The 15,574-nt window shown below is 42.5% G+C and overlaps 1 protein-coding gene and 1 long non-coding RNA gene across 5 annotated transcripts in view; one reads left to right on the forward strand and one right to left on the reverse strand.

Moving 5' to 3' along the window:
* LOC144697163 (coiled-coil domain-containing protein 192-like) overlaps window positions 1–12,538 on the reverse strand; it is a 123,033-nt gene extending 110,495 nt beyond the window's left edge. For 3 of the 4 annotated variants that reach the window (XM_078569045.1, XM_078569036.1, XM_078569027.1), the window contains exons 1-3: window positions 12,296–12,463; window positions 12,032–12,086; window positions 8,206–8,310 (exon numbers count right to left, since the gene is read on the reverse strand). In XM_078569045.1, coding sequence (XP_078425171.1) covers window positions 8,206–8,310; window positions 12,032–12,086; window positions 12,296–12,393 — 258 coding nt within the window. In that variant the 5' untranslated portion in view covers window positions 12,394–12,463. Of the gene's footprint in view, window positions 1–8,205; window positions 8,311–12,031; window positions 12,087–12,295 lie in introns of all 4 variants that reach the window. The other variant, XM_078569020.1, reaches the window with a different exon arrangement.
* On the forward strand, window positions 4,456–8,071 carry LOC144697183 (uncharacterized). Its single transcript, XR_013580316.1, has 3 exons — window positions 4,456–4,759; window positions 5,019–5,489; window positions 5,639–8,071. It is a non-coding gene; the product is annotated as an uncharacterized LOC144697183 (long non-coding RNA).
* Window positions 12,539–15,574: the final 3,036 nt, after the last annotated feature.

Consider the following 15,574-nt stretch of genomic DNA (forward strand, 5'->3'; position numbering starts at 1 on the left):
ATTCATTGAGATGAGGGCGTAAGGGTATGAAACTAAGTCCTTTGCTGAGCACTGAATGTTCAGCATCGGAGAGGGGAAGGTCAGGGGGTATAGTGAATACGCGGCTGGGGCTGGGATTGGAAGATGGGGTGAGGACGGAGGGACAAGCAGGGGTGGAGGGTCCCAGATGGGTGTTGGTGTCGATGAGTTGTTGGAGCTTGCGTTCCTTAGCACTTGAGAGAAAGAGAAAAAGTTTCTTGTTGAGGCGACGGATGAGGCGAAGAATAAAATGAAACTGGGGGCACGCGCAGCTTTGAAAAAGGGTGCAGCGGTACTGCTGGAGGGAGAGGTCGAGTGTGTTCATATGGCGGCGCATGGCACTGAGTGTGGATCTCAGAATGCGACGGGAACAGCAGTCCGAGAAACGTTTTATGTCCCGGAGATACCTGTAATCCTGGGTGGGTTCGAAACAAGAGGGATGGAATTTCAGTTGAAATCCACGTGGGGTGAGTCGGAGACGGAGACAGTCACTGAGAAAGGAGATATGGCTGTGAAAGCGGGTTTTAGTAAACACCTTGTCAAACACCAGGAGAGAAATGGAAAGCAATGAAGGTGAGCAGGGCAGAAGAGACAGGCGGAAATCCTGTCGGAGAACAGAACCGTACTTCTTCAAAGAGAGCATTTCTTGAAGAGAGGTGGCAGTCAATTAAACACAGAGATAAAAACAAAAAGCTAAAAGCTACTGCGGATGCTGGAAATCCAAAACAAAAACAGAATTACCTGGAAAAACTCAGCAGGTCTGGCAGCATCGGCGGAGAAGAAATCAGTTAACGTTTCGAGCCTTCATGGCCCTTCGGCAGAACTGAAGCATAGTTAGGAGAAGGGAGAAATATAAACTGGTTTAAGGTGGGGAGGCGGGGGGGGAAGAGAGACGTTGAGGGTGTGGTGATTGTGGAGATAAGCAGTGATAGGAGCAGATAATCAAAAGATGTCACAGACAAAAGGGTCAAAGAGGTGTTGAAGGTGGTGATATTTGTCTAAGGAAAGTGCTAATTAAGAATGGAAGACAGGATACTCAAAGTACAGCTCTAGTGGGGGTGGGGTGTACAGACTAACAAGGTTTTAGTTTTAGATTTAAAAATAATGGAAAAAGGTGGGGAAAGAAGAATCTATATAAATTATTGAAAAAAAAGGGGGGGGGGGGAGAAATGGGGTGGGGATGGGGGGAGGGGGAGTTTAAGATCTAAAGTTGTTGAATTCAATATTCAGCCCGGAAGGCTGTAGAGTGCCTAGTCGGAAGATGAGGTGCTGTTCCTCCAGTTTGCGTTGGGCTTCACTGGAACAATGCAGCAAGCCAAGGACAGACATGTGGGCAAGAGAACAGGGTGGAGTGTTAAAATGGCAAGCGACAGGGAGGTTTGGGTCTTTCTTGCGGACAGACCGCAGGTGTTCCGCAAAACGGTCGCCCAGTTTGCGTTTGGTCTCTCCAATGTAGAGGAGACCGCATTGGGAGCAACTAATGCAGTAGACTAAGTTAGGGGAAATGCAAGTGAAATGCTGCTTCACTTGAAAGGAGTGTTTGGGCCCTTGGACGGTGAGGAGAGAGGAAGTGAAGGGGCAGGTGTTGCATCTTCTGCGTGGGCATGGGGAGGTGCCATAAGTGGGGGTTGAGGAGTAGGGGGTGATGGAGGAGTGGACCAGGGTTTTTAATTAAGGCCTTTTAATTAAGTTCCCTAATGTATCTTAGCCAACTCATGTCCTATACCTTCGTAGTTTCATTGTTAAGATTTAGGACCCTAGTTTCAGATTGGACTACTTCACTTTCCATCCTAATGAAGAATTCTATCATGTTATGGTCACTGTTCCCTAAAGGACTCCGCATAACAAGATTATTAATTAAATCCTTCTCATTGTACAATACAAAATCTAGGATAGCCTGTTCCCTGGTTGGTTCCTCAAAATACTGGTCTAAAAAAAAAATCTCGTACACACTCCGGGAATTAATTCGCCACAGCTAATTTGGTTTGCCAATCTATATATAAAAGTCACCCATGATTACTGTAGCACCCTTGTTACATGTATCTCTAATTTCCTGTTTACTTTCGTCCCCTATCTTATCACTCCTGTTTGGAGGCCTATAGACAATTCCCACTAATGCTTTCAGCTCTTTGTTGCTTCTTAGCTTCACCAAGACTGATTCTACACCTAGATTTTCTGAGCCAATGTCCAATCTCACTATCGCACTGATTTCATCCTTAATTAACAACACCAAGCCACCTCCTTTTCCTTTTTGCCTGTCTGTCCTAAATATCGAGTAACCTTGGATATTCAATTCCCAGCCTTGGTCACCCTGCAGCCATGTCTCCGTAATCGCAATCATATTGTACCCGTTTACGTCTTTTTGCAATGTTAATTCATCTACCTTATTGCAAACGCTCTGCGCATTCAGATACAGTGCCTTTAGACTTGTCTTTTTAACATTTGTTTTTGCACGTCCCTATTTGTTGCTAGCCCTTGTTTCCTCTGCCTTCCACTTTTGCTTTCTACTTTTCTGTCTTTCTTTCCTATCTTTGTTTCCCTCTCAGGTTCCCATCCCCCTGCCAATCTAGTTTAAACCCTCCCTCACAATACTAGTGAATAGCCCTGCGAGGATATTGGTTCCAGTCCTGCTGGGGTGCAACCTGTCCAGCTTGTACAGGCCCCATGTTCCCCAGAATCAGTCCCAATGCCTCAGGAATCTAAATCCCTCCTTCCTGCACCATCTCTCCAGCCACACATTCATCTGGTCTATTCTCCTCTTCATGATCTTGCTAGCACATGGCATTGGAAGTAATCCTGAGATTACCACCTTTGAGGTCCTGCTTTTTAATTTATTTCCTAGTTCCCGATATTCTGGTTTCAGGACCTCATCCCTCTTTTACCTATGTCGTTGGTACTGATCTGGACCACAACCTCTGGCTGTTCATCCTCCCCCTACTGAATGTCCTGCAGCTGGTCAGTGATATCCTTGACCTTGGTACCAGGGAGGCAACATACCATCCTGGTGTCACATCTGCAGTCGCAGAAACAGCTATCGGTTCCCCTTACGATAGAATTCCCTATCACTATTGCTCTCCCACTCGTTTTTCCCCCCACTTTGTGCAGCTGGGCCACTCATGGTGCCACGGACTTAGCTTTTTCTGCATTCCCCTGAGAAACCATCTCCCCCAGCAATATCCAAAACGGAAAATCTGTTGGAGAGGCAGATGGACCCAAGGGACTCCTGCACTTCCTGCCTAGAGCTTTTACTTTGGCGGTCACCCATTCCCTTTCTGCCTATGCGCTCTTTATCTGTAGTGTGACCACCTCACTATACATGCTATCCACGAAGATCTCATCCTTGCAGATGCTCCACAGTGACTCCAGGTGCAGCTCCAGCTCCGAAACATGAATTTCAAGTAGCTGCAGCTGATTCCCCCACAGATCCCCCACTGACCCTTGGAAAGATCCGGAAGCAAAAATGTTGAGCGCTGCTGTGACCTCCAGAGCCACTGGCATTTGGTGTCCATCCACACAGTTGGAGGGGATCTCCGGCTCAATCATCTGGCATATTGATGTCATGGTGTCCCTAGAGAGGCGGAGCCTCCTGTGGTACTGGACCTCAGACATGTTGAGGTAGCTCGATTGCTGCCTGTACAGTCTGGCAGCAGGATAGTGGCATCTTCTGCGGCCCCATCCGCCTTGCTTTTCCTGTTGGCCCTGCACCCCCTGTGCCTGCACCTCTCTTCCCACAGGCCTGTGCCTGCAACACTGCCTGCGGGCACCTGGCCTTCTCTCCCTTCTGGCCCCCTCTTCCTCCACAGCAGAGTAAACAATCCCCATCTGCTAAAATGCAGGTGGCACTGTCCCATGCACTGAAGGCTGCATTCGGCAGAAATGCTGCAAGAGAGTTGACAAAAAAAGAGTCCTTAGAACAAAGCTAACAAAGCAAAACCTTCAGAAGAAACCACAGGAAAAGCTGTGAAATCATAGCAAACAAGCAGCAGCAAACTCTCACCTGAACTCCTAACAACTCACACAGGCAACGCTCCGCTCCCTTTTTATTCCACTGAGTGAGAAAAAACGAGTTGGCCGATCACCCGTGTTGCCCGTGCGACGACTGCAAAATCACACAGGCAACATAAAATTGCCTTCAATTGCTCTTTTAATTGCCTTAAGTGGCTGATTAATTGTTGGCGGACGCACTTCCAAGTCCTGCATGCACCCACTAACCGAAATATTGCACGACTGCGCGATGACGTTGGGACGTGTGCCCGACATCTTCTCACGAGATTTAACGCTCTCCCGGTTGGGCATGCACATAAAATTGTGGCCCATGTCTAGATCAAGACTGTAAGCCGGGTGGTCCTGGCGGAAACCAAACTGAAAGCCAATCAGCAGGTTGTGGCCCACAAGAAGTTCAGCGTTTGATTTTATTCAATTTGATAATTGCGTTTGATTTTATTCAATTTGATAATTGTGCGCAATATGGCACCATACACAGATTCTTCTCCTGGCGTGCTGGAACCAGACAGGAAGCGGTTTCCAATCAGAGGAACCTCATTAGCTCATGAAGATTTTGGTGCCAGTTCCTGACCCCGCCCCCAAATATCGAAATCTGAGGTCATGCTGAGGTCTGGTCAATCAGCTTCATGCTAATTGGCTAGACCTCAGCAAAGCTAAAATCTGATTGGCCATTTTGAATGGCACTCAGCAGGGGCGGGCAGTTCAAATCTACAGCCTGCAAGAAGCCATCCACATGGTGAGTGCTCTGGGAGAGAAAGATGAGAGAAAGAGAGAGAGGGAGAGATTTCAGCAATCAATAATTCCCAAAAATTTGAAGGTATATGTTGCTGAGCAGTTAGGAAACCTATTTTTAATTACTTTACATAAGTTTGTAGAGAAATATAGAGAGAGGAACTATTGAGAGAGTTTGAAATTTGAGACAGTGCTGCATAATTGTGCTATTAGAAAGTCTTTTTTGTTACTGGAATTTATCTATATTTTTCCTCTGCTCTTAGAACACCAGTAATCCAGCTGTGGGACTCAGCCTCCTTGGCCAGTTTCCTAAAGTCCCGCATGGCCTTTAGGCATCCCTACTGTTGCTCTTGACTCCCTTGCACTGTGAAAACAAGCAAGCAAAGATTGCAAAGTCACGGCAGAAAGTGGCACAGCTGAGGAAAGGGAAGGCAGCCCTGCAGCAGAAGATGGAGTGGGAAGGTACAGTCCTATGCCACAGGGTGGCGGTACTCGAGGTGCAAAACATTAAGCTGGCAAATGCGCCAGCAGAGTCAGGTAACTTGTCTATCTGTATATCCCTCCCCCTTCTTTCAAAGCAGCATTGGGTGGGAGAATGGCATGAATGACTTTCCAGCATTGCAGTTTGAAAGGCAGCACCCAGAGGCGCAGTAACAGCAAGGTCAAGCCATCCCCAAATGCTTCCAGATCCTGGAGACATATCCGTGGACCTCTACAATCCAATTGATGGCAAGGTGATTAATCTTAAATGATTCTCATCATCTGGAGCTTAGCTGCGTGTATAATACGACAGCACTGACTGCAATGTGAACCTTAATGGAATGTGATTTTTACCTAGTTTTTTTAGAACTGTAATAACTCTGTGCCCGTATTTCACTTACAGGTTTAATTCCTGGGTGGGTTGAGATCCTGGAGCAGCTGTGGTTCTCAGTCCACGGCCAATGGACAAAATTGCAAAGTCTCTCGCTGTTAGCACCTGGAGCACTGGGAAGCTCCGGGAGACAGTCAAATCAGAATCTGAACAAGAAGATGCATTCCATAGGCATTTAATACATTTTCATTTTGTAGATAAAGTGTTTATTTTAGTTTTGTTTGATTTTGTAAAAACGCATTTCTTTCAATTGAGTCTTGCATTGTTTAATTTCTGTTTTTACAAGAAAAGTTTGAAGTCAGCTACAGTCTCTTTTAGTTTCTTGATTAACAGTTTAGTTACAATTCTGCATATCATTCCTGCGCACTTAAGGCCTACATTACTCGGGATGAGTTTTCTAGGAGATTAGGAATTCATTCACTTTTTTGTGATTATGTTGACTTAATTCAAATTTTCCCCATTATACTTGAAACCTAGCTCAGCCAGTGTCTCACTGGATTTTCACAGTCACACACAGCAATGACGTGGCAAAGCACAAATTTCACCATGGTGGAATCACTAACAATAATATCATGGCTCATAGTGTTCAACCCGGGGGCCAACCTGAGATTACTGCCTCCAATCACTAGCAGCAGATAAACCAGAAATCAGCACCAACGGCCTTTCAACTTTATGGAGGACAATTGCCTGCGAGCTGGGATCAGCCGGTTTTCAATGAGCTGAGGTCAACTGCCCGCTATCCGGGGATCAGACGGCTCCCAACCTGGGCAGCCACATGCTAACCGGGGATTAACAGGCCTCCAATCCGTAGGGCAGCCATGCACATGCTGACCGGGGATCGACCGGCTTCCAACCTGCAGGGCAGTTGCACACACTAACCGCAGATCAACCGGGATTGCAGTTATAATCCAATGCACAGTTATAACTGGTCCAGTAACTGTTTTTTCATTTTGGGATAGTGCCATACAAAACAATGAACGATGTCCTTGATCTCTGCAAGAACCGTGCGGTGATAACTCCTGTCAATTTTGTCACAGATAGATGCATCTGCAACAAACAGATTGATTAGGGTAAAGTCATGTAGGTTTTCCTTCAAGTTGGTTCTCTCACCACTTGCTGCATGCCTAATCTGGCAGATATGTTCTACAGAACTCAGCCAGCTCAGTCAATAGGGTTGCTCCTGAGCCACTCTGGGTAATGACATTGAAGTACCCCATTCAGAGTTCATTCTGTGCCCTTGGTATCCTCAGTGGTTCTCTCAACTGGTGTTCAACAAAAAGAAGTACTGATTCATCAGCTGAGGGAGGGCAGTAGTTAATAATCAGCAAGTGGTTTTGCTGCCTGTGCTTGGCCAGATGTCATGAGACTTCATGGGATTGGGAGTCAATGTTGAGGAATCCTAGGTCCATTCTTTCCTGACTGTATGCCACTGCTGCTACCTCTGGTGAGCCTGTCCTGCTGGTGGAACAAGAGATGCCCAGGACTGATGATAGAGAAGTCTGGGACATTGGTTGTAAGGTATGATTTGATGATAATGACTATGTGAGGCTTTTGCTTGACTCGCCTGTGGGATAGCTCTCCCATTTTTGGCACAAGTCTCCAGATGTTATTGAAGAGAATTTTGCAGGGTTGACTGGCAGTGTGTGCCCCTGTCGTGTCCAATATCTTGGTTGATGCTGGGTGATCTGGCTGGTTATATTCTTACCCTTTCATAATGATTTGATACAATTGAAATGGGCTATCAAACCAGTCAGAGGGTAGTTAAGAGTCAACCACATTGCTGTTGGTCTGAAGTCACATGTAGGCCAGAGGGATAAGGATTGCTGATTCCCTTTCCTAACTGGTATTGGTAAAGCAGATGGGCTTTTACAAAGTGGTTTCATAGTCACCATTACTGATACAAGCCCTGTATCCCAATTTTAAATAATTACTTGAAATTAATTTTCTCAACTGCCATGGGGGGATTTGTACTTATGTATCCAGAGAATTAGTCCAGGCCTCTGGATTACTAGTCATAATCACTATCCTTCCGCTCAAATATGTAAAATGAAGAGATGTTGCTAATCACAGTGATGTTCAGGAGTGTATGTTCAAACTGTAAATTTGACATTGAAAGGGAATTTTGATCTCTTGTATCCACTCATGTGAAACTGAGTACATGAGCTAAAAGCAGGATCAACTCAAAATGGATCAGTGTTGCTGTATAATGTAGATTTTGCCACCACTATATAAACGGAAGCCACAATGAATATGAAGTAAAGCTTATTTTGCTTTTGGTCATTTAGATTGATTGCTGTTTTTCTGTGACTAACTTGTAATTTTTACTTATATTCACCATAGCTTCAGTTTATTAGACTTTCTTCTGTCTCAATTCAATACTAAGTGCAGTAGAATTTAAAATAAACAAGGATTAAGCATATGAGACCAATAAACAAAGTGGTTGAATATATGCTTCTATGCTTAATTTACTAATATTGGTAGAAGTATAACTTTTGGTGCACATTTTACACACTGAAGAGGTGTTGAGAATTAAATTTGTGTTTTTAAATTTCACTTTAATATATTCCAAAATAAGTTACCTCCTTCATTAGTGTTCTCGCTTTTTCCTTCACTTCTTGAAGCTCACTTTCTACTTCTGATGAATCTGGGATAGAACCAATCTGTGTGAAGTTTAAACCTTGTATCTGAAAAAGAAAATAAATCAGCATTTCTACATCACAAAGCATAGCACTAATTAAGATCGTGTTATCACCAAGAAGGCGACTTATTTTTCTCATTTAATGTATCTTAACATCAGTTGTGTACCTTTTATATCATCATTTTTGTAAAACATATCTAACATGAAAGTCCCAAAAATCAACTGTCCTGCATAATGAATAGTTTAATCACATCTTGTAATGTGAACTAGAGGCAACTCATGGCTTTAGAAATGAGTTAAAGAGCCAAGGCTGTGCTGATTAATTAAATTATGTTATTACAATTATGTGGAGAAACACTAGTGTAAAATAAATCACATGGACTGCAAAATACCATAAGATTCAAAAAAGGGCGCAGGGATTGTGATGCACGATTAACCCCACCCGTTGTTTCTAATGCAGGCAGCATGCAAGCTTTGTGCTACCTGGACATTTAAATGATTGTATTGTGGAATCACTACTAACCATGCTGTTCAGCAGGTTCAGGCCTCAGCAGGGGGCCCAAAGATGTGAAAGGCTAGCACTAATTAAAGCTACTTAAAGCCAACCTGCATCTCTTATAGGAAAGGTAGATTTTGACGGTTGGTAGTGCTGTAACTGATTGCAGAAGCGAAGATGAGCAAGAAGACCTATAGATTACAAGAACATAGCAGAGAATGGGCTCCAAGATTTCCCAGTACTGCACTGGATGCCTTAGTTGAGGAGGTGCAGATGAGCAGGTAAGATGTCATATATCCACAGGGGCCAGGAGACCCTCCAGACAAACTCTTAGACAGCAATAGATACAGATAGCAGTGATTTTCAATGACAGGAGTGTAGCTCTGAGGAATGTAGTGCTGCAAGAAGTTCAATAACCATAGACAGGTGGTCAAAGTCAGCAAATGCAGGATCAAAATCCATATCCAACCAACAGTCCAGTAGCCTCAAACACTGCTGAATGCACAACAAAAAAAATAAAGTGAGGAAGAGAAAGATGGGATAAGGAAGAGAGAGAAATAAAAGAGAAAGAAATAAAAAGTTAAATAAACTTCAACAATGATTAAAATCTGAAGGAATGCAATTCCACACTGTTAAAAGTAAATTTTCAAAGCCAGAGAGGTTGTTTGGCAGCAACTAAAACTTACATTCCTGTTTAAAATTAATTTACACTTGAATGGACAGGCCCTAACATCTTCCGATGCGATTAATAGGTATCTAGTCGGCAAATTCACGCTGTTTCTGTAACTGGACACTGAGTCTCTGAGTGAGATACAGGCAAAGCAAAGTTTCTGGATAAACACGGCAAATTGGACAACGATTTCCTGATTTTGGTATTTAACTACATGTGTGCGGAAGCCAGAATTGCAGTCTGATTTACTCCTTAATAACAGTGAGCTCTCTTACCCTAAGATAAAAGCAAAATACTGCAGATGCTGAGAATCTGAAATAAAAACAGAAAATGCTGGAAAAACTCAGCAGGGCTGACAGCACCTGTGGAGAGAGAAACAGAGTTAACATTTCGAGTCTGCATGACCCTTCTTCAGAGTTAAAGAGAGGTAGAAATATGATGAAATTTATACTGTTAAAAGGGGGTGAAGCAGGTGAAGCTGGAAAGAAGACCAGCGATAGGTGGAGGTTAAGGAAAGATTGACAAAGATGTCATGGGCGAAAGGACAAAGGGAGTGTTAATGATAGTGGTAAGGGCTAAAGGAGGTGCTGATAGTGGAATAAAGGTAAGAAAGCAGAATGTGTTAATAGCAGAACAAGGGTCAGCACTCTGTGAAAGAACAACATGGAACAAATAACAGTTGGCCCTTTTGGGGGTGGAGTGGAGCAGGGGTGGTGGTTGGGGAAAAAGGGATAAAAAAGGGGGAATAAAACAATGAATAAAGATGAAAATGTGGATAAAAAATAACATTTTTTAAAAGGGATGAAGGTAGAGGAGAGAGTTCATGGTCTAAATTTGTTGAACTCAATGTTAAGTCCTGAAGGCTGTAAAATGCCTAATCAGAAGGTGAGGTGCTGGTCATCCAGTTTGCATTGGGCTTCACTGGAACATTACAGCAGGCCAAGGACAGACATGTGGGCATGAGAGCAGGATGGTGTGTTGAAATGGCAAGCGACAGGAAGATCTGGGTCATGCTTGCAGGCAGACTGAAGGTCACCCAGTCTGCATTTTGCCTCCCCAATGTAGAGGAGACCGAATTGGGAGCAGCGAATGCAGTAGATCAAGTTGAAGTAGGTGAAAGTGAAGCGCTGCATGACGTACAGCATCAGGGGAATCATGGATGTAGGTGGGATGAGACTGGACAAGGGGAGAAAGAATGGAGTCAAGATAGGAAGAAATGAGTTCTGTGGGGCAGGAAAAGGCTGACATGATCAGTCTACCAGGACAGGCCTGTTCATGGATTTTGGGAAGAAGGTAGAAGCAGGCTGTCCAAGTTCGGGAGACTATGAGGTTGAAAGGGAAGATCACTAGAGGAGATGAGGTCAATGACAGGCTCTTACCCTCACTACTATACTTAGCACAAAACCTGTGCCAGTACTCCTTTAAATATCTTTACTCAGAATGTGTTATTGATAGGGAAACTTTAGACATATTTGAAATAAATTATTTTGTAGTATATTGAGATATACAAAATTATGAAGGGTTTAGATAGAGGAGACAGATGAAACCCATTTTCACTGACGAAAGGTTGATAACCAGAGGACAAAGGCTTAAGATAATTGACAAAAGAATTAGGAGGGAGTTGAGGATTTTTTAATTGCAGAAAGTTGTTATATTTGGAATGCAGATTCAATAGTAACCTTCAAAAGGGAATCTATTCTTGGCCCTGTTTTATTTCTCATCTACATGCTACCTCTTGGTGACATAATCTGAAAGCACATTAGGATTCACATATAAATTGAGGCCACTTACGCCTATCTCATCACCACCTCTTTTGATCCTTCCGCTGTCTGATATGTCATACTACTTGTCCGACATCTAGTATTGGGTGAGCAGAAATTTCCTCCAACTAAATATTGGGAAGACTGAAGTCATTGTCTTTGATTCCCACCATTATTTCCATCCCTCTCCCTGGCAATTGTCCAAAGCTGAACCAGACCATTCGCAACTTTGGTGTTGTGATCTGAAACTTCTCTCAGGGTCAAACACTTATCTGTTCCATTGTCAAGACTGTCTCCTTCTACTTTCATCACATCGCCTGACTCTGACCCTGTCTCAGCTCATCTGCTGCTAAAGCCCTCACCCACACTTTGGTTCCCTCTAAACTTTACTACTCCAATGTTTTTCTGGTTGGCTTCCCATTTTCCATGCTACGTTAACTTATGCTTATCCAAAGTTCTGCTGTTCTTATCTAAACTCCCACCAATGGTGGCTGTCTCTTCAGCTGCTTAGGCCAAAGCCCTGGAATTCACTCCCTAAACTTGTCCACCTTGCTACCTCTCTCTTCTCCCTTAAAACGTTCCTTAAAATCTACCTCTTTTATCAAGCTTTTGGTTATCTGTCCTGGAATCTTCTTAGCTGTGTCTTTTTTTAAATGATAACATCCTTGTTAAGCACCTTGGAATGTTTTGCTACATGAAACATGATGTATACACGCATGATGTTGTTTATTCTTGCCTCAACATTAAGTGAAGCTGGCATATGTGCAATTTGTTCTATAAAATTATGTTCTGGAACAAACTAACGTGGAACTAACGAAAATGTTGATAATTTTATTCTCACCAAGTCGTCAATGTAATTTGGAGTTTCCTTTACACAGCTGTTAGCCTGTGCTATTCTGCAAGTAAGCAAGTAAAATAAATTACCAACGATTATACAGTTATACAGAACAATTTTACGAAGTACATCAAATGCTAATTCAGGCCAGAGGGCACAACACACCAGAGGGCACGTCCACTTTTACTTATCTTAATCCATCAAAGGAGCTTTCAAAAATATTAACCTAAGATTTTAATTAGGATGGAAATTGGAATGGGAATGCGGTACCTGTGTGCTTTTCGCGAGGTGGCAGCGTTCGACACTCGTTTATTCTCTTCAGGTTTAACCGAAATCATTTTAACATTGGCACTTGCTGCATGCCCCATCTCTTTAGCAGGGCCTTACTGCTGAGCCGCTCACACTGGGAAGAGGGGACATCAGTGCAGTGTTCGAGCATCTTGCTCCTTTGTTTATTGATGCAGCTGTGTTTCCTAGCAACGTTATTATCAAGCCACGGCACATTGGATCTGCGACGACGTCATCCCACACCACGCGCACGCGCCGATTGGTACAAGGGAAGGACGCTCCCTGCTGAACCATTTGATAGCAAGTTGCTCGTAAGTAGCTCTTTGTTCCGGGACAGGAGTTTAGAGCAGATGGTAACAGGGTTTGGAGAGGTGGAGAATGTTTTCTTGCTGGATATGAGCTGCGACCAAAGATTGTGCATAGACACCCCAGAGCTTTTTGTTTCTGCACTCCGTTTAAAATTGAACTATTTACTTCATATTACCTCTCCCCATCTTTCATACCAAAATGTATTTTCCATTAAATTCCATTTGCCGTGCATCTATCACCTGTCTATCTTGGATCTCCTGAAGACTATTACTCTCCCCCGCTTCCTTTACAACACTACATTTCCGAGTTTTGAGTCATCTGCAAACTTTGAAATTACGTCTTGAATACCCAAGTCTAGGTTATTATCACGTCAAAAAGAGCCATGGTCCCAGTACCGACCCTTGGAGAACACCTCTACATACCTCCTTCCAGTCTGAAAAACTATTCATCACTACTCTCTGCTTTCTGTACCTTAGCCATTGTATATTCATGTTGCCACTATCCCTTTAATCCCACTGGTTTTAATTTTACTAACAAGTATTATGCAGTACTTGTCAAGCACCTTTTGAAAGTCCATTTACACACCAACCACAGTAGCTCATCAACTCTGTTATTTCATCAAATAACTAATCAAGTTAGTCAAAGAGCTTGGCTTTACCAAATCCAAGCTGATTTTCATTAATAGTTCGTACTTATTCAGATATCAATTAATTTTGCCTCAGATTATTAACTAAAAATTTTCCCACCACAATGTTAGGCTGACTGGCTTGTAGTTGCTGGGTGTATCCCGCTCTCCTTTCTTAAATAAGTGTAACATTTGAAATTCTCCAGTGCTCTGGCATCACCCCATATCCAACGAGGTTTGGAATGTTATGGCCAGAGTCTCTGCAATTTCCACCCTTACTCAGTAACCTAGGATGCATCTCATCCATATGGAATGAATTATCACTTGACCACTGTTGCTAGGCAAGAGCCCAGTTTTTTTTCCAAAATCACTAAACTTCTAACCCCTCTTTTTTTCACCCATCTCCTTAACTTCAGGGGTTGTAAAACCTAATTAAAAATGTATATGTACATAAACAAACCCAAATGACTGACCTTTCAGCCACAGGTTCACCCAGACTTCTAGGTACCAAGACTCATACCAAACCTACATGAAACTGAAACCCTTTTTACCTTAGTTAACACGCAAATATATATATATTCAACTTAAAAATTATACATTGTTTCTAACACTTGTTAAGACAAATGAAAGTGCTCATTTAGTATCTGAATCATGCCCACTGCTGTCAATGCCTTTCCCTTTTTTGACCTAATAACTTGTTGATAGTCAGGCAATCAAACATTAAAACCATTTTTAACATGGGTATCCAAAATCTCCATGCTTGAACTGAGGCTTTGCATGGTCTAATAACCTGTTTTTGACACTTGTTAGCAATTGAGAAACATAATCCATCTGTGTAGCTAAAGTGGAATTTCTAATTAAATCACCCTTTCTCGTTCAAAGAACCTGTAATTTGATTAATTTTAGGATCAAATCTTACTGGGCTTTGAATTATTATAAATTATTATAGCACAGAAAGAAGCCATTTGACCCATCATGGCTGTGCTGACTCTTTGTAAGAGCTATACAATTGGTCTCACTTCCTTACTCTTCTCCATTGCCCTGCAACTTTTTCCTTTTTTAATATATATCCAATTCTCTTTTGAAAGCTACAATTGAGTCTTCCACCAACATTCTTGCAGCTTCTTCCATATCATAACAATTTCACTATGTAAATGCACAAATTAAATACATAATCTTACAGAAACCAGTGTTATTTTACAAGAAACCCTTGGACAACATTTTAAGTTGATACAACATTGAAATTATATATGTTTATGTTTGTATGTGTGCCTTGTATGATAATGGCTTTATTTTTGTCATGGCTCAACATTCCCCAGGACGTTTTTGGGATTTGAAATCAAGGTAGCAGAATTGCTGTAGAAGGAAAGGTTGAATACCAGCCTGACTAGAATGGTGCCTGCTTTTATTCATTTCCATCTCAGAAGATACACTAGAGAAGGCTACTTCCATAATGTGTGAAATGGGGAAAAATATATATGATAGCATAATGAAATGTCACTGTGCGGGGTAGAGCAGGTTATTTTCTCTTACTGTGAAGCAAAATTAGTGTATATCCACTATGCCACTCCAAATTTTGGGACTTTAGATGTCATCAGTCTTTTCACGGGACGAGATGGCCAGCCTTGCTGGAAAAAACATTACATGGCCTGGTAGGGGTTGGGGGGAGGTGTGGGGGGCATATTGCATAGAATTACAAAGGATCTAAAGTGCAGAAAAATTATTTGCATTCAAGTCACCTAAGCCAGCGTATATATGCTACACAATACTCTTCCCATTCTAATTACCTCTTCCTACCCGCTTCCCATTTCCTGCTAATTGGAGTTTTAATGTCTTGGATCCATATGGATTCTGAGCAAGGACAAGTTTGGGCCGTATGCTGAAACTGTCAAGACTTACATCGACTAATGATTGGTACCATAACTATTTTTGGATTAAAATCAAATGCAGTTTCGGACAATGTGGGTGAAAAGGAAGTCTTAGCACACTGTCCATTGTCCCAAAGATGAAAAGAAGCCTGGATCTGTAATGCTTCATGAATTACAAACAGCTTCAGCTGCTGGCTGCAGGCTCACATTTCAATAGTAAGGTAATAAATAGGAATGGATGTTGTAAGTGGTACTATCACTACTGTCCTGTTCCACAGTGTTTCAAATATTACATATAACCCAAGATCATCCTTGTTATTTATTAATAATATAAGCTACAGGGAACTGAGAATAAATGGAGAACTCCAATCATTAAAACTCGGATGAAGCGGGGTCCAGTGTTATTTGAAGACTAGTCCATTTCTTTGTTTTAAAATTGGCTGTACTAAGAAACATAAA

The sequence above is a fragment of the Cetorhinus maximus genome, chromosome 2 (genome assembly GCF_964194155.1).
Source record: "Cetorhinus maximus chromosome 2, sCetMax3.hap1.1, whole genome shotgun sequence".
Lineage (NCBI taxonomy): Eukaryota > Metazoa > Chordata > Chondrichthyes > Lamniformes > Cetorhinidae > Cetorhinus > Cetorhinus maximus.